This window comes from Python bivittatus, unplaced genomic scaffold (assembly GCF_059951505.1).
Source record: "Python bivittatus isolate LINGU-HERP-01145 unplaced genomic scaffold, Pbiv_v1 ctg000160_np1212, whole genome shotgun sequence".
Taxonomy (NCBI): Eukaryota; Metazoa; Chordata; class Lepidosauria; order Squamata; family Pythonidae; genus Python; species Python bivittatus.
The window spans coordinates 6327302-6354989 of NW_028277076.1; the positions used below are offsets into that span (position 1 = coordinate 6327302).

The 27688-nt window shown below is 47.5% G+C and overlaps 1 protein-coding gene across 7 annotated transcripts; it reads right to left on the minus strand.

Annotated features, from left to right (window-relative positions):
- Positions 1–1254: 1254 nt before the first annotated feature.
- On the minus strand, positions 1255–27581 carry FKBP15 (FKBP prolyl isomerase family member 15). 7 transcript variants are annotated; one of them, XM_088147041.1, is made up of 30 exons: positions 27385–27580; positions 22775–22884; positions 22096–22180; positions 21220–21289; positions 20375–20449; positions 19683–19781; positions 19140–19289; positions 18944–19012; positions 18012–18155; positions 17796–17938; positions 16926–16974; positions 16491–16610; positions 16054–16147; positions 15447–15550; positions 14276–14369; positions 13456–13565; positions 12126–12236; positions 11141–11235; positions 10620–10722; positions 9859–9891; positions 8733–8904; positions 8341–8477; positions 7996–8151; positions 7433–7570; positions 6706–6798; positions 5876–5986; positions 5213–5320; positions 4491–5071; positions 3729–3831; positions 1255–3077 (listed from the first exon to the last, which is right to left on the minus strand). In XM_088147041.1, the coding sequence occupies exons 1-30, from the start codon at positions 27435–27437 to the stop codon at positions 3000–3002; spliced, it is 3588 nt and encodes a 1195-aa protein (XP_088003167.1). In that variant the 5' UTR covers positions 27438–27580; the 3' UTR covers positions 1255–2999. The 7 variants fall into 7 exon arrangements, with proteins under 7 accessions (XP_088003167.1, XP_088003165.1, XP_088003166.1 ...); XM_088147039.1 differs by having other exon boundaries at positions 7433–7585; positions 27385–27579; XM_088147040.1 differs by having other exon boundaries at positions 7433–7585; positions 13456–13562; positions 27385–27578.
- Positions 27582–27688: the final 107 nt, after the last annotated feature.

Below are 27688 nucleotides of genomic sequence, written 5' to 3' on the forward strand. Positions count from 1 at the left end.
TTCACTGTCAGCAGGATCATTCCAGCGTTCTCAACGGGGTTCCACGCAGGGATGTGGAGCGGGTTCCGTCTGCAGGAGATGCAAAACGCTGTACTGGTAGAGATGACCCCGAGGGTGTCCTCAGCCCCTGCATCTGTGGAGAACCTGCGCATTTGCTTTGCAGTGATCCTGATCCTTCTTGTCGTCTCCATCTTCTTTACGCTGGTCTTTTCTGAGTAGGGAACATTCGCTCCATCCTCCCTGTAAGTCTGATCTCAGCCGGAAGGAAAGGATGTGGTTCTACGGTTAGGATGCAGCAATGCTGCAGCAAATAAATGACCGATGTCACGCTCCCAGACTTTTTTCACCTCCTGTTTGACCATTTAGAATAAGACTTCAGGGCTACCTGATCCTCTACTGATGAGGTTGCCCCTGATTAACTATTGCTCTTTTTCTGGCCACCATTGTGACTTAGCACAGCTTTCTCCATGGCAGGCAGAAGTGACAGCTGTTCCAAACTGTGGTGATCTACAATTTGCAGGAGCCCCAGCCAGGCATGGCCAGTGATGAGGGACGCTGGAAGATGGGGCTTAGCATCAGCTAGAGGGCTCTGGTTTTGATAGGATATTCTACAAGTAAAATTATCCCCAGGGAGGGAGGGAGGGGGAGAGAGAGATGATGGATGGATGGATGGATGGAGAGGGGACCACTATCTAACACATTTTGTGGGCTTCGGGTAGTGATTCTATAATAATTTCTGCTGACTCGTATCACATTATGTTATAGAAAACGTTTGAAAGTTGCAATAAAACGTTCTCTTTTTTCTAAAGTAGAGGGTCTAGCTCTTTGAAGAACCTCAAATAACTAGAGGAGTTTTATTGACATCTATTTATTCACTGTCATTTGTCCAGCTGAGAGATGGGAAGTGGCAAGGATGTGCCGGAAGAAGGGGGGACTGAGGGCTGCGAGGCGGTATGTAGCCCGCCAGAGTGTCATTCCATCACACTTACAACCAGCAGCAAAGCGGCCCCCTTTCTGAGACAGGAAACGTACCAAAACTGAAGGATCAGCCTGAAAATAGCCATAGCAGAATTCAAACACATGTACCCCAGCCCTAAAATCCTCTGCCCAGATGACCCCAGCCCGCCCCCACGCTAAATGCAGCCATTACCCCTGTTGTGAAGTCTTGCAGGTGTTGTACTTTGGAAACTCAAAACATTAACTGTGATTACGGGACATACGATAGCCATCCTCTCTTAAAAGAAAGAGTCAGGATGAGTGGAGATTTAATTGACTTTAATTGCACTTTTTTTTAATGGGTCCTCCCCTCCAAAAAAAGAGACAAGATTTGCAAATTTTGCCCAGTTTCTAATAGAAGGCCGAGCCAAGTTAGTCCTACGTTCTGCTTCCAGAGAGAAAACTCCTGAAACAACATTAGCAAAGCTGTAAAGACAACAGCAGACAATGCATGTAACCATGAAGGTTTGGGGGAAGGAGGCAGAGAAATGAAGCCTTTGGGGTTCATCCAAAAACCACTCAACTGGCGTTTCCTTGTATATTTCCATTTATCAGAAAAAGTGACCTTTTTAAGAATTTCCCACCACTTCCTCTAAAACTAGGCAACATGATGCTACGGGAAGGGGATTCAGAAGCAGGATCAACTGAAGGATTGGGTACTGCTGGACTGAAGGCTGAATTAATCTAGTTCCTCTTCCACAAGCACACCCACCAGCCCTTACATAAAAAGGCTCATGGGAACATCACTTTCTTGAGGCATTTGGGGCGGCTATTATCCACAGATCTGACATATTTGAACATATTAGGAATGGAACAGAAACTCCTGCTCCAGGAGCCCCCTTGAAATGCAGAATCGCCTTTTCACTGCATTGGTGGGGATCTGCTTCCCAAACTAACGACACCCCAATGGAGTTAGAAATAGTTAACATCCCATTTGTTGTGAATATTACCATGTGTCTCTCACCGGCCACCTTTTGCTTAAAAAAACAAAAGGAAGGGCAAAATTGGACACCCTTGCCCAGCAAAACTGGCCTATTATTCCAATTATACCAATATTTCGATATCAAATTTTCAATTCCTCCAATACTCCAAGGAATAACTCCAGCCTGAAAGCATTTGTGAACTAGGAAGCATTGCCTTGGGGTCAGTGGGCCACTTCCAGTTGCTGTTTGGCCCGGGGAGGACAAAAATGAGGAAAAGCTGGCCCAGGAAAAGCCACCTCACCCAGAGTATGGCAGGAGTAGCACACCGCAGATACTCTTTTCGTTTTTAGAAACCGAAGAATGCAATGAAAGAAGCAGGTTCAAAGCTGCTCTCTTACGCGTCTGGGAGAAGCCAGAATCTGTCCTCCATCGCTAGAACTGCTTTTGGTCCTTCAACAGTTTCTAGGGCTCTTCATCCAACTGCCTTCTTGGCCTGCAATGCTGGGCAGCTGATGGAGCCTCCAGAGAAAGGCAGTGCTTGAAGAAAACAGCCCGGAGATGGTTGAAACCCCAACTGCTGATCCTCTCCCCTCTACTGCAGAAAAGAGGCCCCTCGGTTGCAGTTTAAAATCCCACCGTAGGCGTAGGTTGCTCTGCTTCGCGTGTATAGGGAGAACGGATCAGTATGTGGGGAATCATCAAAAGCGTGGGTGGGATGGGGAAATGGGGCAGAAAGGAAGAAAAACCTTGGTGCTTTCACGTTGGTGTCAAACAGGGACTCCGGAGCGACCGGGGGACCGTTTCAGCTCCACCTGTCCCTCTGCAAAGGCATGCTCGCTCACAAAAGGGGGGGGGGGGGTCCAGCAGGCGACTGAGCTGAAGTTTAATGCAGAGGAAAGCTTGTTCTTTGTTTCAGTCCAGGGAGAGAAACCTCTGGTAATCGAAGCCCCCGAGGGTGCAAGTAGCAATCTCAGAATTTTGCTGTGTCCACCTGAGTGCCAGCAAGCACTGGAGGCCCCTCTGTGCAAAACCACAAAGCAAAATGTTTCCACTCAAGTCTTCCGAGTCTCGTCCGGTCGTTCATCCCAGCCAATCCAGGTCGTTGTCGTCTTCGTCGTCCCCAAAGAGGGGGGTCGGGGGTGGCCGCCCCTTTAGGCTCTGGAGGGCCAAGGAAGAGAAGAGCGAGGTTGGAACACTCTATAACAGTGTTTCTCAAGCTTGGCAACTTTAAGCTATTGTATGTGCACTTCAACTCCCAGAATTCCCCAGCTAGCATGGCTGGCTGGGGAATTCTGGGAGTTGAAGTCCACATAGTTTAAAGTTCCCAAGCTTGGAAACACTGCTCTCTAAGCAGGGGAACCACAGACCAAGAGACTGGTGTACTGGTGGCCAGATCCAAGTAAGAACTGATTTCTCAGTGTACAAGGCAACTGTACTCCTGGTTTCCTCATTTTGCATTTAAAAAAACATCTTTACACTTTCCCCCCCAAGGATCAGAGAGCTTAGCAGGAGACAAAAGGGTCTTCTTTGATCTCTGCCTTCCTCTGCTGGCTTTCTCTAGCATTTGCTCCCCCAGTTTCTTTTTCACCATCAAAGGGACTTGAAAAAGGACGCCTCAACTTGCCCAAACAGCTTCTTCTATCTGGTTCAAACTCTCTAAGATCAACACAGTCTATATTCTGGGAAGAAGTCCTGACTATGTCCCTCAAACCAACTAGATGTGAAATTCTAATTTGCGCCCCAAATTGCTGGACCGAGATTCCCAGGGTTTTTTTTTGGATATACACCCATGCAGCCCCCAGGCCTTACCAGTTCTTCATCCTCCTCCTCCTCCTCCTCTTCCAGTGGACCTCCTGATGCAGGCAGCGTACAGTTGGTTCCTTTCAACAAATTGCCTTTATCCTCCTGGGTGCTGCAAGAAATGAATCAACAAATGAATCTGAAACCCACTCCCGGAACCACCTCCAATAATGGTTGAAAATTCCTGGCATGCCAGCCCTTTTAGAAAGTCCTTAAAGAGATTCACTTAGTTTTAAGAACAAAGCAAAGCCCCAACTCCTCTCAAAACTGATCAAAAAAATCAGCCAGGATGTCCTGCCCCACTACCCCCCATCACAGCATCTACATGCTGCAACCCCCAAAACGCTAAGTCTGTCCCACTGCTGTTGCCCACACCGTGCTAAGCCATGGTTTGCTAAAGCATGCTTTATAGAATAAACCAGAATAGGTTGGGTTCATGCAACGTGCTAAGCCCTAGTGGAGCAAAATATGCAACAGATGGACAGTGTTAGAGGAGTCAGGGGCCGCCTCTTGGCATCCCAACCTGCAGAGGTCCTCTGCTGATGCTGTCAGATCCCTGGAAGATGCTGGAGTACCCAATAGATGCTCTCACTTTGAAAAGCCACCCAACGCTGTCCCCCAGCCCCAAATCTGGAGATGTGATCTCAGGGTGCCACCTATGGCCTACCCTCACCCGGCTTGGGGTGATATGAGAACCCAGCCTATTCCGTGGGGCTGAAACAGAGCACAAGGAGGGGCATAGCGTGCAGCTCGTCCCTGGTTGGCACTGACCTGGAATCCTCTTCTGGAGGGATAGATGCTGGTGGTAGCTTCTCCCCAACTTGGACCTTCTCTCCTGTTGTTCCGGACGGGAGGGTCAAGGAGGTGGGATCCTGGTCAGGAACATCTGGGCAAGTGTCCTCTTCCCTGTCTGGGTCTAGTGCAGGCGCTGCCTCCTCAACTGCTGGCTTCAAGGGAACAGGATCTGCAGGCACGTTCTCCACTGTATCGCCAGCACCACCCAAAGCATGTGCTTCTGTTGGTCTGGACACAGCCACCTCCCTATCCTCCTCCTGTGGCGAGAGCTCCTCCTCCAGAGATTTTGGGACTGGATCCGAGGATGCAGGGGTCAACTCAGCAGGTCCATCTGAACGCTGTGCCTCCTGTGCCTGCTTGCTCTGGCTTCCTTCCAGAGAGGGAGGAGGAGAACTGTCAGGGTCTTCTTCTAGGCGGTCTGAAGGAATGGACGATGGTGGCTCGTCAGAACTGCTCGGCTGCACTTGGTCGACAGCCACTGGGCTTCCTCGCTGCCGTGGTCCCTCCTCTTCACTGCTGCTCTCTTCCGGCCTCTCCAGCAGCTGCAGAGTTATTGTCTGGCAACAGGCAGAAAGCGGGGAAGAGGTTAGCTGCAACCTTCTGCTCCTTAATTAGCAAACTCAGAAGAAGAAAAATGAGTAGATCGGCTGACTGATTATGAAACCATGGAGGCTGACATCCCCTTGGCCTGCGGGTACCTTGATGGTGTTCATGACCACGCCAAGGACGATCCTTCCCGTGTAGGACTCCTCCAACTCAAATTGGCCTCGGAGGGACTGGAAGACTCGATTCATGATCTTTTTCACCTGGAAATGGGAGAAGGCGAGAAATATACCAAAGGAAGCATTCAGGAAGGAAGGAACACCAGACAACCAGGGGAGCTTCCCAGCCCCTTTTGGATCAAACCAGTTCTCTGTTCAAGAAAAGAGCATGTGCAAGACATGCTTACATCTTCTTGGTCAACCAAAAGGAAGAGAGCCATAACCAGCACCACGGCATGGTCCTGGAACCAATTACGGCTCATTCCCGACTGCTATAGATCCTCTTCCTCCACCAGCCATTAATCCAAGGAGCCCAGCTTGCAGAAGGCTAGGGTTATCCAGCTGAGAAGTTCTTCACTGCTAAGGCAGTGGGTGCCAGTGGCAGCAGACAAAACCATTTACAAAATAGAGGAGATGCACCCACAGGTGTTTACCTAAGCCCAGAAAATTTCTTCCTTTCTTTATTAAATTTTTAAAAAAGACAAAAACGAATAAGAACTCGTATTTAGACTAAAGAAAAGAGCGAAGAAAAAGACAAAGCCCAAAGTGAAAGAGAGAGAGAAAAATATATATATATATATAAAGAAGCAGCAGATTTACCGCTTCAGCCGAAGCTGTCGGTGGGGTCCTATCAATGCCTTTCTCCAGCTCTTGGATCCGCTCTTCATAACGGACAGTGAGGTCTGTCAGTTGGGACTGCAAGGCTGCACACTGGTGTGGGGTTTAGAGAAACAAAGACCAGGTATGATGGGGGCAGCTCTCTCATCTTGTTTTGCAGATTTTTTTTTTTAAAAACCTTACTGCATCGTGGAGATTCTCCAAGCCCAAGAAGGGACTAGAACCCATTTTCCAGAAGGAAGATGACGGTTTGGGGCAGAACGACTTGCCTGCTGCACCTAATCTTGCAAACTTTATAAGTGGGGTTATTTGAATAGGCAAATACACAAATCGACAGGGGAAGGACAACCAGAAATCCTTTTTGTTGCTATTAACATTCAACCACTGAAGACTCTACACTCTGACCAGTGATTCGCTAGTCGATCCAGTCTATCTCTAGCCCAAAGAGACAAGGACATTTGGGGAACAAATTCCTGCTCTGACATTTCTAAACAGCTTCTTGTTATAAAAATCCCAAGCAGCGAATAATGCCTAACATTTGGGCCTATTTTGACTGCATTATAAAGCAAGAATCCTTAATGGCCACTCTGTGAAGTAGGACAGTATTCACAACTCCCATTTTGCAATGGGGTCTTCCCCTGAGTTTATGGCACAGGAGACGCTAGCAATTCCTGGCTTGTAATCCGGTTGCTCAGCCACTGATTTACTCCAGCCTTCAGAAAAGGTGGGAGGAAAATCTTGTTGGACGCGCGAGAATTATGGACGCTAAAACACAACACGTTTCAAAATGGGAGGGAAGGGGTGAATCTCACCTTGCCTTTGACTGCCTCCAGTTCTTCCACTTGCTCCTGAAGTTCTACAAATTTTTTGTCCTCTGAGTTCCTGCTGGCTTTGAGCAGAGAAATCTAGAAACCAGGGACACAGGTTAACTTTCACACATGCCGAACCAGGTGACCTACTTTAACTGAAGTGCCCAGTTGTTCCTTCCAAAAGTAAGAGCCTTGGTTAGGGAGGGACATACATGCAGATAACAAACATTCGTGTAATGTCTTAAAGGCTATTATGGTGCAAGCGAAGTACACCAGGGTCTATTTCAGCAGGTATATTGGATACCATCCTGGGAATAGTGGGGTGAGGGAGGAGGAAGGACGCAAGACCAGCATATATGGGGACTTCATTTAAAAAAAAAATTGATTCTGTAGGTGTGAAATCTCCCTCTCTGCCATCTGGCAACAGGGACGTTGCGGTCAAATACATCTGGAAGGTAGCTGATTTTCCCCCCTTGAGCCAAACTGGGTTTATCTCAAGCCTGCTCTGGTTTTTTCATCCCCAGAATCCAAACCAAACCTAACGAGCAGGTACAGCCTACTAGAAACCCCAAATAAAGCATGTAGGGACAAGGGATATAAGGATGGGGGCTAAATTGGGAGCAGGGAGGTGGATCCGCCAAAAACAACACGAAACAGACAGGTAGAATAATTCTGAGGAATGGGGTTGGGGGAGGCGGGGGACGGAACGAGGGAAGGGTGGGCTACCTACCTTCTCTTCCAGTTGGGAGACCATCTGCTGCTGGGCATCCCGCTGTTCACACACTTCTTGGAACTGGCGGGCATGTTGCTCCTTGGCCGAACTCAGCAGGCGCTCGCATTTGGCTTCCCACTGGGACTCCAGCTCTGTCTGCAGAAGGGAAAGCTTCCCCAACACGTGAGGACGACGGGCTGATTGGCTCCCACTCCAACCTGCTGATTTCCTGCCCTTCCCACTCCCTAAACCCCATTAAGGGCTTTTGCGGTGACTTGGTCCCTCGCAATATGATGCCTCTATAAAGGAGGTTGAGATGTCAGGGGGTCTTTTCCCAGCACTGCAGGTGAGGTTCGGGGTGGAGGGGGACGTTGGCCTATTTAGCTGCAGGGAGCAGGTTTTCAAAAATTAACAAAAACCAGAACGGCTGGGACAAAGCTACAGATTCTAAGGGGAAGAACATATCTCAACAGTGCAGCATCTGGTCAACTTGCTTAAAGGCTGAGGTCAAATTTCCAAGATCTGCTGCCCAGCTGAACTAAGGCGATGGACGTGGGGGCAAATTCACTTCTGCCTCTCACCTGCTCTGAAGCAACGTGGTTGGTCGATGCCCGTGACTTTTTCAGAACCTGCCGGAGCTTGTCCAGCTCTTCCTGGTAAGATTTGCGAATCTCATCCGCCTCTTCTTCGGCCTGTTTTCTCTCCAGGAGAGATTTCTTCTTTCTTTCAGAAAGATTCTGAAGCAGAGGAAGAAGACAGAGAGAGAGAAAGCACACGCAAGTTGAGGGTGCCAGACTGGGCAAGACGGGAGGATGAGGTGATAGGCTGCTGCTCCAAAATTCTCCACCTGTAAATGCAGCCTTAGAAATTGGGATGTGTACCACGTGTACAATCTACGATTACGATGAGGATTCAGAGGTCCTTACTTTCTCTAGGTTCTCCTTCTCCACCCGGAGGTCAGCCAACTCTTCCTCCAAGGCAGCCACCTTCCCATCCAGCAGCTTACGGCTCTGCTTCTCCACTTGGAATTTGTTCTTGGCCTCTGCAGATGACTCCTGAAGCTCTGCAAGAGGTGGGGAGAGAGGAACAAAGGAATGAGGTGGCAAGAAACACAGCTTTGAGGCACTCCTAATGAGGTCCTAAGAATGCCCTGGGCTGCAAGGAAGAAAGGTTGGGTTGATCACTGTCCTGTTTTCTGCAGAAGGTGGAGGACACAGAAGCACCCATCCAAGGAGATCTTCTCCAGCGTGAGAAAGGTACTCTGCCAGGCATTTAGAAACCGGTCTTCTACTTCAGCCTCTTCTTCACCTTCCCTTACCTGCCAGCTGGGCCTGCAACTGGTTAAGCTGGGCAGCATGTCTCTCGGCCTCCTTCAGGGCAGCATTCAGTTGGGAGCGCAGGTCCATCTCCTTCTTCTGGTGGCTGGTCAGCTCCAGCTGAAGCTGGGAGATCTGGGCCGTAGCCGCCGCCAGTTCTTCAGCAACCTTAACCTGCAACATGAAAGAAGAGCCGTATGGAGAAAAGCAGAGGGAGAAGTCGTGGAAGAGCTTCTTCCAAGAGAAAAGGGGATTAAAGCCCAGGGAACAAGTGAGACATCCCTCAGATGCTGAGATTATGTCTTGTAGGAAAACCTCTGCTACAAAGTGAAGAACTAGGCAGTAATTTTCTTAATTCTTCTTTGCTAACTTGGAATCGTGAGTTGCACCACAATGGAGCAAAAATTCTAACTCAGTGGTCAAACTTTTCTCCTGGACTCCAGGGAAGAAAAGCCATATTTTAACACCGCCTTCCTTCAGAAGGCTGAAATAGTAATGTATCCAATATTAAGCATCAAACTGGGCTGCTTCTAAATCAACATGTAAAATTAGGGAGATTTCACAGCCTTGGCCCCTTCCTATGCTGGTAAAATTAGAGAGATGGGTGGTCCCATCTTAAAATACTTACAAACTTTCCAACCATAATGATCTCAAGAAAAGCTTTCAATTGCTTTCAGTGTAAGTTTGCAGAACAATCCCTGCACACTCAACGCTTGCAGTTCACCTGTGCTGAGTTGAACTCACTTCCAAATAAGTGTGTCTCACGTTGCAATTTGCCCCATTATCTACAGTACACAACGGGATGTAATTTGAAGTGATGATGTTTATCAGAAGAGCTTCTGTTTTTTCTCCAAATCATGAGTCAGCGAGCAAAATTAACCAAGTTAAAAACAACTTCAATCTAGGACAAACATGCTAGATCGCCATTAATGCAGAACACCGAAACTTCTTCCGGGAAATCCATATTGCTGAGTTCAGGATATTCAGGCAGAAAAGCCTAGTGGTAAAACAGAGCTGCAGAAGGGACTGGCTTTGACCTGCTTGGGTTGAAAATGGTAACTTTTGAAGGGTGGGGGAGAGAGGGAGGAGAATGCCAGGTTATCCAGACAACCAAGAATAGCACCTCACCTGATCCCACCCCCGATCCAGTGGCAGCAGGTGCTAGAGGAAAAAAAGCAGTGACAGGAGAGAGGAAAATTAACTCCACTAGAATCAAAAGCAGTAGAGGAGAAAGAGAGGCAGAGAGAACGTCAGCCAAAAATAAGAACAAGGACAGTTAGCCACATCCTGGCACTCCGTTCAGTTCAGTGCAGAACTGAAAAGCTTAACAAGGTGCCTACTCAGATACAACCAGCGTTTTCCCAGCCTGGTGCCCTCCAATGCCTGAGACTACAACCTGGCCGGGGATGACGGCAGGGGGAGCTCTAACACTGAAAACCAAGAGATGGGCTTTGGAACTGCTCCATCTTTCTAACAAGGCTCCTCAAAGCGACTTTGTTTCCCCTTTCCTTCATCTCAGGCCTATGGACTTTCCATGTCATTATTTGAGGTTTACAGCAACAGATCTACAGCCACTTTTAATTCCTTGTGCAGGGAGTTAAGCATCCCCCCCACCCCAAAAAAGGAAAAATGGGCTCAAAGCAAATTATTATTTAAAAAAAGGGGGGAGGAGAGAAAAGGACATGGCGAGTTTTGTCTTTTTCTCTGCTTTCCAATCCCCCCCCCCTTATGGCAGTGCAGTGTGGGGTTTTGACGACTGTAAATGCAGCAACAAAGGGAATCAGGGTTCAATGCCGGGCAGAAGCACAGGGTCTCTGGGGCTGCTCTCATCATCTAAGCCATCTTGGCCTGCGCCTCAAATTTTCTACTTTCCTTTTGGCTGGTTTTACCTTTTCTTGCTCAGCGTGTAAGACTCTTGCCTGAGAGTGCTCAGTGTTCATTTGCAGAGAGTTGTTCCTTTGCTCCATCAGCAGATTGCTTTGCTCCACGTACCTGGGAAGAAAGAAAGTGAATAAAACATGCAGTGGCTTGAGAGGTTCCAGCCGCCAAAGCTGATTTCACGTGAAGTCCAAAATGAAGGAGAGATTATTTTGAGTTTCGTTCTCATGCTTCAATCTCTGGACTATGCAATTGTTCTCCAAGATCCTCCTTAACAGCTTATTCCTTCCTTGCCCCCTTAACTGCTCTTTCATACTTTTCCCAAGGTCAGCTCTGAATTTCTTTACATAACCTCATACATCCTGCACAGCTGGTTCAGAGTTGGACCTTCAATTGTTAACTGTGGCCCTGCTTTAATGGAACAAGCTGCTAGAATCACAAATCAAAGGCAGCCTTCCACAAAGGCATTATGAGAAGCGTATGGAGATAAGGTCAGATGGAAATATGTCTCATCAATCAGGAGATCCCTCACCTCTGATTGCGGTGAATCAGTTCACTTATCTTCTCATTCTGTTCCTCAATGCGGCTGCTCTTCTCAAAGACTTCTTGCTTGAGCCTCTCATTTTCCTGCAGAGAGAAACCCAAAAAATTGGAAAGCATTCTTCTTCTTGACATTAGTAGTTAGTGGTTCCTATGACAGCATCTCCAGATGGTTCTGTAGGACAACTCCCATCACCTCAGCAAAAGAGGGTGGAAGCTGTATCCAATATCTAAAGACCCATAGTTGGACATCGTTGCACACGTCAGTTGCGATCAGAAATTTTTTCTTAAGAAAGAAGGGCTTCTCCATCTCCTCCAATCAGGGGACAGATGTTCTATTATCAAGTAGGGATGGACAACACTGGTCAGTGCTGGAAGGATCGTTCCAGAGAATTCCAGAACATTCCAGTTCCTTCTGGACATAAGTTGAGGTGTCCCACACATAACTTTTCAGACAAAATGGCTGTTTCAGAGCCAGACCATCCCTGGAACCACTTGAACTGCTTCCAGGTCAAGGATTTATTTCCAGAAACCGCCAATGTTGAATGGCATATTTTGGAGATGGTTTGGTATGACCTGGAGGGAAATGGAACATTCCAGAGACATCCAGAACAGTCTATTCCCAGATCCACAAATTTTGCACCTCCCTATTTTCAGGTTTTCTGCTGCCAAGGAAGTCATTCGTAAGCACTGGGGGACACCCTCTGGGGGAGATGGGTGGCATATAAATAAATAAATTAATTAATTAATTAATTAATTAATTGATAAAGCATTGATCATTGTGTGTCTGATTACCACAAAGGGATTAGGTCTGGACAAGCAGGAAACTACTGGTCTAGGCTGACAACCATGTTAAATGGGGGAGGATTACAGAACTAACAGAATGTTATGGAGCTGAAGCTTGCATCCGCACACATTCATTCAAATGTATCCTGGAGATACTTAGATAAACCCCACACTCTCTCTCTTTGCTTTACCTGGATGATGCGCTGGATGTTGGCCATAATCATGGTTGTTTCCATTGTAACAGAGGAGACAGTACCTGGTAACAAGCTTTGGGTGGAATTCTGCTTCTGCAGCTCTTCCACCTATGAGATAAAGAGAGAGTTGCTTGGATCACACCTTGGCTGGGGCATCTCATCCAACCCCACCTATGATGCATTCAAGGGGCCTTAGCGGTTTACTCCAAACTCTAAACCATGATGGGATTCACACATGGCTTTATAGCTCAATGTCATGCATGATCCCAGCCACTCACCCACTCAGAATGACTCATTCTGAAGGAGGTGTGGGGAGGGGGAAACTGCAGCTGCCCAGAAAAAGATACCTAATTCCAGTAGAAGAGACTATCTGTAGCTCAGGGTTGAACTGTGGAGTTCTTGGTGCTCTCTGAGCTGATGATGTTATCTAGTTGGGTAATGAAGGGTCTGCAAGCAAACAACCAAGTTCAGAGGGCACCAAGAACCCCACAGTTCAACCCTGAGACACCCAATTGCCTGGATGTCTTTTTCTGGTATCCATTAGCTAGTGGGTTTACAAGCTTCCAGAGCATCTGGCTGGCTGAAGTAGGAAGAAAGTTTCTAGACCAATCAGTCTGATTTCTAGCCAAGCAAATCCTTACATGGGCTTTCACCCCACCACTTTGAGGTTACAGTGGTACCTCTAGTTACGAACGCCCCTCCTTACGAATTTTTCGAGATACGACCAGCTCCAGCCCCAAAAATTTACCTCGACTTGCGAACTCGCCTCGACTTATGAACTGGATCCGCGGCCATTTTCCGCCCATGCCACGTGGTCCGTGGCCATTTTTCCGCCCATGCCACGTGGTCCGCGGCCATTTCCCACCCGTTCCACGTGGTCCGCGGCCATTTTCCCGCCCGTGCCACGTGGTCCGCAGCCATTTTCCGCCCATTCCACGTGGTCCACGGCCATTTTCCTGCCCGTTCCACATGGTCCGCGGCCATTTCCCCGCCCATTCCACGTGGTCCACGACCGTTTTTCCGCCCTGCTGTGTGGTCCATGGCCGTTTTTCCGCCCCTGACACGTGGTCCGCGGCCATTTTTCCACCCCTGACACGTGGTCCGCGGCCATTTTTCCGCCCGACACGTGGTCCGTGGCCATTTTTCCGCCCTGCCGCGTGCTCCGTGGCCGTTTTTCCGCCCCTGCCGCGTGGTCCGCGGACGCTGGAACGGATTAACGGTAATTACATTGAACCTTATGGGAAAATTTGCCTCGTGTTGCGACCAATTCGAGTTGCAACCAGAGTCACGGAACAGATTAAATTCGTAACTCGAGGTTCCGCTGTACCTTGGTTGTTAGCTGGTCTATTTTGTCAGCCACTTTGCCCACAGACAGCCGGATTTCGGTGTTATGTTGCCTTGCTTCCGTCATTAAGAAAGATCCAATATCACCAGCTGCTTTGGAAGGAAACAAAGAACACGGGTTTTTGAAAGAGAGAGCACCTGAAAACATCAGGACCAGACTAGCAAACAGAGAGAACTGTTCTGAAGGCAAAGAAGGAGCCTCAATCAGTTCTTAATTGTTTAAATAAAAATAAATAAAAATGTTGGCAATTGGGAAACAAAAGGGAGATACTGGGTCTAGAGGCTGGGCTTCTTCTAAGATGTTTCTTTCCAGCTTTAATGACCAGTGACGTGGAGCTTGCATAAGGCAATGGGAAGAGAGGAAGTTCTCCAGAACCTAAGATCTAGGTACCCCGATTCCTACCAACAATTCCCCCCAAAAGGATTATTCCTCGAAGGCCACACCTTAAAGCACCCTCATTAGCATCATCTCAGGAATCCTTATAATTCTATTAAGTAGGACAGCAGTACAGCTAATGTTTTAGGGACTGGGTCAAAACACAGGCCAAGTCTGAACTTGGAAATTTCTGATACAGAGTCAACAAGCGTCTCCTCCAGACTCGACAGTTCTAACAGTAGCAAGCTATGTTGTCCAAATTTAGATCTGAGCAAGCTTTTTCAGGTGTCCTCCTGCAGATAAGCACAGCACTAGTAGGAGCAACCCAGATCTCGCTTGGGGTTAGCTGTTCTGCCTAATCCTGGTTTAGCATTCCACATCAGTGTAGCCACAAAGAGTACTACTGGAAAAGCAGGCTCAGGCCTACCTTGGAAAGGAGCAGGATAGATGGCCCCAAGAGGCTGGAGCTGGGAAGCTGCTGCAGGGCCTTGTGGGTAGGCATAGTTCATCCCTGTAAACGCCTAAAAAGGTGAGGGTAAGGCAGAAAGAAAAGGGAGGCAACTGAGCAATCCAGGTTTGAAGAGTTTCAACAGTTATTCTATCAGCAACATGTGCGCACATGTGTGTAATCTTCAGAGGTTTGCAGAGCTTTGGGAGGTCATAACAGGGCCCTCTAAGAAGCCTGGAAGTGCTTCAACCTTCAAAGAGGCCTTCCTGAATGACCCAAAAGAAATCCAATCTCACAACAGGCCATTCCAAGTATACTGGAAATGGCCATCCACATACCTGAAGAACTTCTCAATGACCCAGCTTGAATATACTAACAGCAACAGAAGCAGCCCACCCTTGAAAAAGAACTCAGAATGGCCCATAAGGCTGGGCCACATCTGGCAGACTTGGAACAGCCTGTCAGAATGGGTCAACCTCGAAATGTTTTGTCTACTCCTAACAACCTCCATTAAATAGCTGAAACATTTTACTCTGTTTTCCCAACCTGCAGGATTTGAGGCCCAGTCTAGGGCCCAAGCTGTCCATTCGGCCAAAGGACCAGCCACTGTTAAGGCCGGCAAGCAATTTTCATTTACGTTAGACTTTGATTTGAAGCCAACCTTGATTCTGTATGGGAATTTGCAGCAGCCTGCAGAATTAGCCACCTAGTAAGATACAGGAGCTCAATTTACAGGGGAGGAACTGGAAGAGAAAGTGTGGCACGAGCCTACACAGACCATTTAGCCCTAAGACTTCCCTCTTTAAATGCCAGAGTGCGAATCATTAGCCCAAGAAAGAAGAATCTAAGAGCTTTGATCACCAGTATTGATCAGAAGGAGCGCTAAGGTTCAACACAAGAATTCCAGCAAGGAGTCCATTTTCCAATGAGATGTCTATATATAGGCAATCAAAGGCGGCAAGATTCTGGACCATCTTCTCCTGCTTTTTCAGTGCAGACAGGAGGAGGCCCCTTCTGGGCATAAAAACCCTTCTCCATCTGTTCATTGCTTTAGCTGCTATCCCTCGGATCAAGCTGAGAAGCAACTTTCGCAGCAACGAAGGTGAACTATATAGGAATAAGAGGACCCAACACTCATTCACATCTGTACCTGAAGGCTCTGAGCAGCCCCAGGAAGAGCTGGATGCGGGTGCAGGGCTGCAGGCATCACAGCGGCTGAGGACACCTGGAGTCCAGGAACAGACGCCTGGGGCACTGGAGAAAGAAAACGGAGACCTTAACACTGCATCGGACTGTGAATAGCCATGCACTTCAGAAAGGTACAGTCAGCGCAGGAGCCCGATAGGCCTAAATCTGCAGAAATCAGAATCAACTAGAAAGAATGATCCTGAAGGTGATTTCTGGATAGGTGCTAGAGCCCAGGTCTGATCTTTGCGGTATCCAGAACCTAAGCCGACGTTCAGTGCTGTGGGTGAAGCCAACGCCAGTAATGCGGTTGCCAAATATGCGCCCCCCAAAGCAATTCTGCAGCAGCACAGAATGCACAGATGGGGGCAAGATTTTTTATATTCTTCAATCAAGTTTCTAGCCATCCTTGATTCTGTATGGGGATTTTTGAGAAGCCTGCTGACAATACGGTAACATAATCTGAAAACAATTGGGGAAAGAGCGGGGGGGGGGGGAGGCATTAATTTCTTCACCGCCATAAGAAAAAACCAGGAATAAAGTGCAGATTCGGAGTATGTAGATTCTCGTACCTTGGGCTGTTATCTGAGGAAGAATAGCGGGGGGAGATGGTTTCAGGGGAGACGATGTGACGGGATGAGCAGCTTCTCGCAAGGTGTTTGGGTCCTGAAACACACACCCACAGGGGATGCTTCGTGTTAGTTCCCCCCGCCATCCTAAACTGATTTAGTTAACCTGATTAATCCCACATTTCTCCTTTAATATGCCATTCCAAAGGCAGCCCAGAATAAATGGGACTTCCCTCATTGACAGAGAGGAAAGACTCTGGGAGGCTTACAATAGAGATAAAATACCTAGTATTAAAAACACAGTTCATCCCAATAGTCTAAGGAAATCACTGGGAAGAAGAATCCTTTGAATGATTGCTCAGACCTCAGACCAATTTTGAAGCAATGCGAGCCATTGAGATTCCCCCCTTCCTCCCAAAATAGCTCCGAAGCCAACCCACCTCGATCTCCGAGTCACTTGAGTCCAGCTGGGCGGGACTGGAGCCCGGAAGGAAAGGCAACATAGGTTGCCCCATCTTTGCCATTCGTGAAATCAGCTTTGCTTTCGCCACATCGGGGTTCTGACATAGCGGACGGAGCAAAAAAGAGAAAGAGAGAAAGGTACAAGATAAAACGTCCCGATTTGCTAAGCTCAGCCTGTAAAAATCAGATGGCAGGGACCTTGTCTTTCAACATTCAAAAACAGACACCTGGGCAGCACTGAGTCCCTCTGTTAGGTGGGAAATGAATCAGTCCCAACGACCAGCTCACATTTACAGAAAGCGGTAGCCAGCAAGATCACTAAGGAATTTCAGTTTAGATGAACAGGGTTGAGATGCAACCCTGAAATCAAAACCTAAAGAAAGTAAGCCGATCGGGGTGAGCCAAAGACTTACCGCTAGCTGTTCACTGATAGAGTTGGATTTGGCCCGCACAGCTGGCTCCCTGTGGCGTAGAAAGTAGAAATTTAGAGCAGTGGACAGTGCAGAAGGCCTGTTCTAAAGATCTAAAAGCCCATGGCATTCAACACCACCTGATTAAATATAAAGCATTACTAGCATCCCTGATTCTTTGTCAAACAGTCAAACACTGGTCAACAAAAACATTAACATGGTGCATTTACCCAAAAACTGACTCGTTTGGTTCACCCTAAGTGCAGAGCAGTGTAGGAACTCCACCAAGGTTTATGGTCATAAATGTTACAGTTTAACTTGATGTCACGAACCACATGACCGGTTCATTCCATCACAACTGAAACCAAGCATAGGATAGAGGAACATGTGAACCCAAAGACCGTCTTGCTAAGCCTCATTAGGGTTGAGGAGTCAAGAAGATACTTTTCCTCCCCCAGGCATGAATGCCACCCCACCCAGGAAAGCAAAAGGGGCTATAAAAACCATAATTTGTAGCAAGCTAAAAAAAACACAGTTCAAAATAAAGGGAGGGTTGAAGTTGTAATGGAGAAAGGAAAGAGGTCAATTCATGACATGAAGCAATTTTGTACTACGCTTAGAAATAAGCATATATCAAATAAAAATACTAATTCTGATACTAAAGGGTTCTATAGTCCCTCCCAATCTTAACCAATAGCTTAAGAGATGGGCAATGTAATTTCTCAATTAGTTTGCAGTCTCCTTTTGACATGGAAAAAAAGCCCAATCAACTTTTCCTTTGACCGGAGAATAGTTCATTTTGCTGAATCCAGCAGCAAGGCCACTGAAAAGGCAAAGCGAGAGAAAAACGTGGAAATCAAACTGGTATCTCACCCAGGCTTCGGAGGGAGAGTACTGGGAGGCAGCCCTGCAGGGTCCATACCGAGATGTTCAGTGTTTGGTCCTGGGGAAGGTGCGAGGGAGTCCCTGGGGGCCACGTTCTGCCCGTTGGAAGCAGCGTCCTTTGCCAACCTCACCTAAGAAAGACGGAAGCGTGAGACAGGCGAGAGCTGGCCCCGGAGCGCCCCCTAACAAAACAGAACAGCTTACCCTCTTGACGTCCACCTCGAAGGCCAGCGTCGAGTCCGGAGGAACACGATTCGCGACTCCCTGAGACCCATAAGCAAGGGCGGGAGGGACAAGCAGGAAGCGTTTGCTTCCCTTCTTCAGACCAAGCATTCCTTCTTCCAAGCCCTTTGGGGATAAAACAGGAGGCCAGACAGAAAACAGCCTGAGATGAACTCAATTTCTAACACCTTAGAACCCCAAAGCCTGAAAAAAGAGCTTTCAATTATATGGAGGTGTTTTTTCCCCCCTTGTTCAGAGCCATTTCTCTAAAGGGGAATCTGCTGGAGGCTCAGCCCAGGGCAGGTTTTCAAACTGAATTCAGCTGGATAAAACCAGTTTTTTACCACTAAATTTTTACTGATTTATTTTTATTTATTTACATTTCCAATTTGTCACCGCCCATCTCACCACAGAGTGACTCCGGGCGGTTTACAGTAAAAGCAGAATAAACGTTGATTAAAACAGATAAATATTAATTAGTTAAGATATGCCAAAAACAAACTTCCTATATGATACTTCCAAGAGGCTGACGTTAATTAAGTGTTTCTCTCTTGATCGTGACATCTGGGAATTTTTTTAAAACTAAACTCAAAGCTTCCATAGCCTGAAGAAAGCTTGAAAACTCCTGAATTAGGGCACTGTGTGAATGGAAACCTATGAGGTTTCCATTCTTCCTTCCCTTTAGCAAGCGCCAGCAAGCATAGAGCCATTTCCCTGAGGATATCATTCTCCCCCCCCCCCCCAAATTTGAGAGGATCCTGTTTGACTACAAACAGAGGATCTGAGATCCAAGACCTCCCGGCCTTCTCACTTATTCAGCAAAAGCTGCTAAGCCACCCAGCTGAGATGGAAGGCAAGAAGTTAAAAAAACCAACCCCCCCTTTGAGCCCCGCAAAACAGGGCTGCGTATTTACCTTGATGACTTTGCCCAAGCCCAGCTTCAAGCGGAGGAGTTTATCCTTGTTCGTGTTGGAGTCAAACACCTGTGAGAATAAAACGCAGGCAGGCTGTGAAAAGGGACGGAACGCCGCATCACACGGACAGCGATCCTGCAAAATGGAAACAACCCAAGCTCCTGAGGGTGGAGAGCATCCTTCCCCCGGGTTTCACCTGCCCCAGCGCATTGTTCTGGAAGAGCCAGCTGGTAAAGGCCACTTCGATGGCGTCTCCGACTTCCACGCCTTGGCCCTCTCCGCTGATCAGATCCTGGCACACCACCGAATCAGGGGAAGGGCTACTGTTGTACTTGGCAATGCAGACCTACGAGAGAACAAACCAACCCAAAGCGGTTTGCGTTAATTAAAAAAGAACAGTAGAAAACCATTGTAAATAAACTTGTGAGTAGGGGTGGGCAGTTCCAAGGGAAGCAACACAGGTATTCTGAGGAAGACATTAAGACTGGGGCGAGAATGGGGTATATTGATCTGAAAACCAATACGTTTAATACGTTGTCAACGCTTCTTAAAATGTTGTGTTGCCTTCATATTGCTGGGAATACATGCTGCATTTGCTGCAATCAGGAGAAACGAAGCTTAAAGCTAAAAGGAAGGAAGGCATGGAACAAGGACGGATTAAGAAGGGCGGTGTGGCCACTCAGAACAGCTGTTTCGTTTTGTCCAACGGTAGGGCTGGCATCGGGCACAACTCTGGCACCTGCTTGCTGAAATCCACTGTGGCTTTTTCCGATTCGAACATGATGGACCAGTTCTGCCTCTGATCATCGTAAAATGTACTATAGTTGTTGGGTTGGACCTAGATAATAAAAAGAATGAACGTCAGTTCAAGATGGTAAAATGCATTTTTTATATCATTTCAACTACTTATAAGCAGGGCTAACTGCTTTCAAAAAGCAGATAGTTTGGAGAATGTTAACAGGATGGGAGGAAAAAATCCAAGCCAGACATTTAGAGAATAGAAAGCTCCTCGTTGTGCACTAAAACCCACAAAAAGCCCAGTTTTAGGAACTGAAAAATCACAGGATATAAAAAATAACGCTAGAGAAAATGTTTATAAAACAACTGATGGCAACATTGTGTATAACCCAACAGTAACAATCAACATACATACATACATACATACATACTTACTACAAAAAACCCACTTTGTTTCCATCACTTGCATTTAATTTTTGTAAGTCTGGAAATGGAACTGAAATCCTCATTTAAAACCAAAATCAAAACCAGCTTCATCCTCATTTCCTTAAGAACTGGAGGACCCCCATTTAAATTAGGACTTGCTGTATGCATAATAGTTACTTAATATTTCCCATTAATAAATCCAGGCCTTCATTACACGCTTTCAGATCAATGTCAAGCTTCTTCCAACGTCTAACCACCGAGGCTTACCGTGAATATGAACCCTGGATGGATCCTAGCGCTGGTGATTTGCTGCTGCTGGTTTATATAAAGTAGGATTCTGTACTGGATTCCATAAGCCATGGACAAGAGGAAGAAGAGAAAAACCAGAGATGTTCAGAGCCATCCTCGGCTGACGTAATGACGGAATTCACATGAAACAGGTTTTCTTTAATTTGGGTTTAAAGCATTATGTAAAACCAATCCCTTAAGTTTAAAGCATGGCTCTACCTTACTCAGCCATCCGTGACTTACTCGATAAACTAGGGTTAAGCCAAGCAGGTCAGTAGCTTTAACATGTAGCTGCATGGATATCCACACAGTATAGTCAAAAAGTCAAGATACAAAGTATAACACACATAAAGGTGGAATTTCAATTGCACAGCAGCGGTTGTCATCTTGACTTTTTCGCCCATTGACTGATTATGCACCATCCAATTGGTGTCAGCCACATAGATTTTCTCCACGACGACCTGTTCCTATTTTTGCCTGCACTCTGCAGATAACTGACTTGTTAGCAGTCACTACAGTCAAGAATCAACAGGTTTAGGATTAAGTTTCTAATCAAAAGAGGGGAATAAGCAATTGTAAACGCATACTGGTACCAGGAAGGTACTCAGCGAAAGCTTTCTGGAGAAGAATCCTTCATGTTCAAGCCAAGGTGGGCACTACTATAGAAAGTCAGGATTGAGGAGACAAAGCCACATTATCCTCTGCTTTAGCTCTTTCAGCTAGAAAGGGTGGGCCGTGGGCGTCTGAGTTTTTTCAACACAAGGTGGCCTAGAAACCAGGACACAAAGGGAAGTGTTACTCCCACACAGAGTCCCACTGCTTACCTCCTGGGTTGCATGGCACCCCACCACGGCTGCTCCGTATTTGCCTTGTTTCACGTAACTCCCGTTTGTACTGGAACAAGGGAGGAAGGGTCTTTCAGCTTCTTGTACTTTTAATCTGAGATATATCCGTCCCTCCCACTAACTTCACTGTAGCTCCAACAGAAGAGAATCTCTGTAGCTCAGGATTGAACCGTGGAGTCTTTGGTGCTCCCTGAGCTTGGCTGTTGGCTTGCAGACGTCGCATTACCCAGCTAGGTAACATCATCAGTGCAAGGGAAGGTGGGGTTTGCTGCCTGTTTACATACAGTAGCTTGCCCTGCCAGTGTTGGTGGGAGTGTGGTTTTCTCCTTGGTAGTTCCTTGATTAGGGTATTGTTTTCTGCTTGATTATTTGTCTGGGGTTAATCCCTGCTTATCTGGATGTTGGCTGCTGGAGAGGCCGCTGGCTGCTGTTACCTAGTTGGGTAATGCAATGTCTGCAAGCCAACAGCCAAGCTCAGAGAGCACCAAGTTAACTGTAACTTCCTGCAGGGGATTAGAGAATTTGCAAGCTGTCCTTCGTGCTGAAGGTCTTGCCCAGTTGATTAAATCTCTGCTAACAACAAATACCCCAGAAATATAACCTCGGTATAACTCATAATCAAATATTCTCAGCCTTGCTGTCCCAACAAGGGTCTACAGAAGCAGGCCTGCATAGATCAAGTCTCCCTGCTTTCCCCTAAAACATCCACTCTATTTAAAATTCTGAACTCTTATTCTGGTTTAAGTCCTCGTGAAAAATCTGGGCAGGAACAACAACTCACAGAAAATGCACACACCGCATAAGGGTGAATTGTCCTTACAAGGAAGGAGCGCTTCCAGCAAATAAAGTACTTACAAACGATAGGCATGAACGGCTGTGGCTACAAAGACGGAGGGCGCTCCCCCAGGCGGAGGAGGCTTCTGTGTCGGAGGGCCTGCACCTGAAGCAGCACACAAGGAAAACGTTTTGTTGCACATTTAGCACTGGCATGCAAGTCAAAACATCGGGAGGCCCAAGCCAGTGGCTCTAACAGTGGGGTAAGGATGGGCCCCTAAATAAAACCTTAAATCGTAACGTTAGCTGGAGAAAAGCACTAGCTATCCCTAGAGATGAGTGACTGCATTTGAGAATTCCTTATTATTTGGAGGAAATAAATCTTAGCTTGCTCTGTCACACACACAAACACATAAGGTATCTGGGCACTGAAACACTAAGGCAGGTGTTTTGACAATGTGGGTTGGGACCCTCAGGAGGGGGTAAAGACGTTTGAAAGTGACTCACGTTCAGCCTGGTGGTGGGTGGCCTTTCTCAGGTGCTAAATTTGAACCTCTGACATACAGGATTTAGGCACCAGGGTTCCTGACTCTTCCTGGGCCTCTTCCTTGGGGGGTCATGTTGAGGACCCCTTCTCTAGCCAAGCATCTCCAGATCTCTTATCCCAGCCAGACACACTGGAGGGAGCCATTTCATTTCCCACTGGAAAAAGCTGCAGATTGGGCACAAGCATTCTGGGTTTGGGCCAGCGGTTACTCACCTGTGGCTGGCAGGCTTTTCTTAGGCTGTTTGGGGGCTGTATATTGGAAAAACTCATTCCCGGTACCGGACACTGTCTGGTCCATGCCGAAGAGAGAGGCCAGCCTGGTCCTGCAGGAAGAGGGGGAAAAAACACCCCATTTATGAAAGGAAATAAAGATGATAACACCCATAACAAATTTGTTCCAAAGCCGACACAGGATTTCATTTGCATCTTTCTCGTGACCCACAAAGTCACAGATAGCCCCTACGCCAAAGCACTAAAGAATCCCAGTTTGCCATGACATCCTGCCCTATTTTCATATTCCTGAGAGCTAGAAAAGTGCATAGTAAAATCAATCACAAAAGAACAGAATTCCTTCAGTACTAAGTCCAATCGCCAAGCCCAAATACTCAGTTCTGGGCTAAACAGGCACCCCAAATATTCTGGGACCGAAGTGCAATTTTAAAATGCATCCTTCACACCAAAACACCCCCCCCCAAAGAAAAACAAAGCAAACAAACCCACCCATGGCCAGCTTGCCAAAAATACTCCGTCCGCCATGAATCCGACATTACTGCCTTCAGCTCCCTGGCAGTCTCTCCGACAACTTCTGCCTGTTCAACCTTCATGGCTCTTTTCTCAAGGATAATCACATTTCCCCCTCCTCCTCTCCCATCTTGGAGCATCAGCAGCAAGGGGGCTGGACAGCTAACAATGCAAACTAGAGTTTCCAAAAGCCATTCTAAATTTGCACAAGATCAACCTCTGGAATTGCTGAGCGACCTTGGGAAGGTTGAGGGGAATCTCTTCCTATCCCAACCTCGGTGTTGTAAGGAGGCTGCTAAAGTCAGCACCAATGCTTGTTAAGATCTGCCTTGGTTACCCCTGTTGTATGTCCTGAGACCAATTCTTGGCACCAGACTTTAAGACAAATCCAGAGCCAGGGAAGCAGGTTCAGAAAGACCAAGGATGATCTGAGTCTTATGAAACAAGACTCAAGGAAGAGGGCACCTTTAGCCGTGAGAATAAAAGAGAGACTGCCTGATTTAAAATTATTCCACCAGCCCTGCAAAGCCATTTAGAGAGGACTTGGTTAGGGTCCCGTTCTGTTTTGCGCTTTTTTTTTTAATTAGCTAAATTTTTAAAAAAGAAAAAGAACAGGCAACAGAGGAAAAGGGGAGTACGATGCAGAAGGCAGGCAGCCGCAGCGTGGCGGAATATGCTGACCGCAGAAAGCATTTGGACCTGTCCCTAATGGCAGCAGAAAGGGCCCCAAACTTTTTTTAAGTAGGCATTCAATTATTAATCCAATGGTGGCCAAATGGCTTATCTAGAATTATTCTGATATCATTTTAATTGGGGGGGGAGGGAAGGTACCAACGTTTCGATTTGATGGTGATGTTTTTGTTTAGTAAACTGCCCACAGGTGTTGCCAGTGGGTGATAATAAACATTTTGCTAAATAATTGATCAGTGGAAACGTAGCGCTTTTATCCATCAGGAGGTCCCACAGCGGTCAAGACCACAGCAGTACAGGAGTTTCCCATTGAAGTTTAGCCTTCGTGGTCCCTTCCAACTGGAGGAAACATCTTCTAGCTCCTTCCCCTTCTGAACATGAAATTAAGGGAAATGAGTCACTGCCACATGGCATGGTCTGGCTTTGACTGCAGGCCTAACACTGAGCCCATCACATGGCTCCCATTTGGATGGGTGGAGGGGGGAGAAAAAAGGAAGTAAAACTGAATCAGAATTAGCAGGATCTCCAGCTGTCCTGAAAAAAATATTCAAGCTTTTCTCAACTTGGGGCTCTGCAGATTCTTTGGGGGGCTACAACTCCCAGAATTCCATGGGCAGCCTTGCCACATCTTCCAAGGCGTCAGGAGAGAAAGGCTGAGGAAGGGAGTTCTAGGCCTCGCATCTCTCCTGGTAGCCCCGCTCCTCGTGACCTCGAACTAAAGGATATTTGAAGGCAAATCTGCTTACACCAGCTTTCCCGCAACCGAAAACTGCAAGAATTCCTCCCAGCAAAGGCCAAAGGAATTCTGAGCGCTGCAGCCCGAGCATATCTAGAAAGCACTAGGCTGCGAAGACTGATTCTGAAATTCTTCCAACTACCCTTGTGTTTACCTTTGCCTCTCAAGGGTTTGAAATGCAGGGGTGTTGTAGAAACTCCCAGGGTTTGCAAAATCCTGTTTTGCAAATCAAAACTAAACTCGGATCATAGCAATGAAATTGTGGAGTTTCCCTACTGTGTAATGACAACATTTCCTCTTGACCTTCTAATGCTGTTTTTTTTCCTCTAAGAGCCTTTTCCATACAGAACTGTCAGCACTGGTAGAAATAGGGACCTTTTCTGTTTTTCCATCTGTTGCCAACGATGCGGGGATTAAGTTTAGGATTGGACTGATCCAAGCCTGCACTCACCTAGGGAAGCTCAATGAATAACCAAATTGGTCTCAGTGTAATCTACTTTATGGGGCTCTATAGAGCTACGTGTGCCACCTTGACCTCTTAGAAGACAGGAAGGATGTAACTCTAACAAATAATAGAAATGTTCTTTTATTGGACCCGAACTGGAAGGAAATGCTTTCAGATGATGCTTTTCAGAGAAGGCATAGACTAGGTCATCACCCTTAGTCATATGCACGCCACATACTTCCAGCTAACAACACGGCTCAGTTTGGACACATTTGACCACAAACAAAGCCAGACCCTAGTTTTACATCAAGCACATTCATGCTACTTTATGCAAACTAGAATCCCTAAACAAGAGACTATGTGGTAAACCAATACACTGTTCCCTGCAACCCACCAGTTTGTGGTGGAAAGTACAGAATGATATGCAGAGGTGCAGAGAACAGTGGCTGTGTAAGCTAGTTTTAGCTAAGTTTTCATTCCTTATCTTATGCCTTTAATTTCCTTGGCTTACTATTTTGTTCCTTTTCTGCACTCTGCATATTGCTTACCCTGAAGCGGAATAATGTAGGTATGCATGTAGGTATGATAGGCAGGAATTTCTGCCCCCCCCAATCATATTCCCAGAGTCAGCACTCAGAAACACTAATCTAATCAATGCATGCTTCCCTCCACCCCACCCTTTGCCCTGGCCAATCTCCTCTATTGCACAACCTCATAACCTGGCTTGCTTAGCTAAGCATTCTTGCAACACTGGAGACAATTACTCTCCCCACCACCCTCTTTAGAGGTAGGAGACCATACAACTACCCAGGAGGATCTCTCAGACACGATTATGCCTGTTTATGTCATGAATTCTGTGGTCTGGGAAACGAATTGGTCATTCATTATGCTGAAAAAAAAAATCATCTATGAAAACGGCACCATATCCACAAGAAACCAGAAATGCCATTAAGCTTTATTTAACCCATACTGCTTCCATTTTTTAAAACAAGGACAAGAATCTGGGATTCTCTGTTTACTAGATCAAGTCCCTCTAACCTGGTGCCCTCCAGATGTTGAGATGACAACCGTCAGGCCAGGCTCATACAACACACTAAACCACGCTGTGCTGCATTGTGGCTTATTGGGTGAGTTACAAATGGTTGCATTCACAAGCCACATTAAGCAATAGTCTATAATTTACCAGCCATGATGGGTCGCAGCAACCAGGTAAGTCGCATTACTGCTTAATGCAATGTGTGACCTCAGTCTGAGAATCCACGTCGATTAGCAAGGCCCAAAGTTATAATTCTAACCAACTCGGAGCAGCAGGATCACAAATTGTAAGGAGAGCCCCCTGGCAAGCCTTATGAAGTTTCTCCCACGGAAACGAAATCTGTATGGCCCCTGCCCCCTTCTATGGTCACAATGACCCTGTGAGGTAGGGCAACCTGAGGGAGAACTATGTCTCTGTTCACACCACGCACTTAGCCTGATTACTGATTCCACCACAAGCTAACCAAACAGGCTGGGTCCCCACAACGCGCTAAGCTGCAGAAGCAAGCCAGGGTTCGTACAAGCCATGCCAAGGATGTGACACAAGCAGGGCTACTCTGCCCGGCTTCGCATGTGGGGAGGACACAGCACGCGTGTCTCGGCGTGTCTAACTGAAGATTATGGCTCTGCACAGAACTGACCCTGTTCTCTTGCGTCTGCTGGAATTCAGTGATTCCTAAAAAAAAAATCTTCCTTTGGTTGCCTTGGCCCCCATCTTCTTCCCCCACCCCACCTTGAGCCTCCAACCTACGTTAGATTTTCACTTGAGGCCCAGCAAGCCATCTGGGCCCTTACTACAGCTGAGGAAGTTTCTTTAAGAAGTCCTCTGCAGGGGCTCAGGAGCACCCTTCGGGTCCAGTACTACCGAAAAGCGCTTTTCAATCGTCCTCTGCACATGCTCAGAGGCACCCTTTCGGCCGAGAAAGCCAGCTGTGATCTTAGACCCTTGAGAAGTGTAAATGCACTCTGCACGTCCTCAGAGGCACGCAGGGTGGGGCCCAAAGCGTGGCCCTCGGCGCTAAAGTAGACTCAAGTATTTTCTAGGGAGGAGCCCAGGCAGGGCTGCTCCGAGTTGGCCCCCCAGGCTGGACAGGCGGACGGAAGTACCCACTTCCTCTTCCGGTCCCGCCCCCAGCCCCCCCTTCCGCCGGGCTTGAGCCCCTCCCGCGCTCTCACCCTCCCGTCGGGGACAGGAAGTCGGCATCCTCCTCCTCGGCGCCCCCGAGCATTTTGCCCCCGCTGGTCCGCCGCACCCCGCTTCCCCGCTGCCACACAGCGGGGCGCGCGCTTCGCGGCAGTGTCGTAAAGCGCCTCGCGCCGGCGGAGGCGAAGCCCTGCCCACTCCAGGAAGCGGCCGGCGGCGGCTCCGAGGCACGTGACTGCCCTACGGCTCCTCGGGAGGCCCAAGCTTCTTCCTCCGCCCGCTCGAAGCTTCCTGCTCCAGATCGCAGCCCCGCTTGCCACGACGGGGGCGAGGCGC

Bases quoted from the DNA above. Each gene is read 5' to 3' on its own strand.
- FKBP15 (XM_088147038.1), bottom strand. From the start codon at position 27,437: ATGCTCGGGGGCGCCGAGGAGGAGGATGCCGACTTCCTGTCCCCGACG. The intron at 9,892-10,619 runs GTAAAACCAGCC...TTTTTCCTCTAG, and splicing joins TACACGCTGAGCAAGAAAAG to CACCTGCTGCCACTGGATCG. The intron at 5,987-6,705 runs GTGAGATTCACC...ACCCCACACCAG, and splicing joins TGGAGGCAGTCAAAGGCAAG to TGTGCAGCCTTGCAGTCCCA.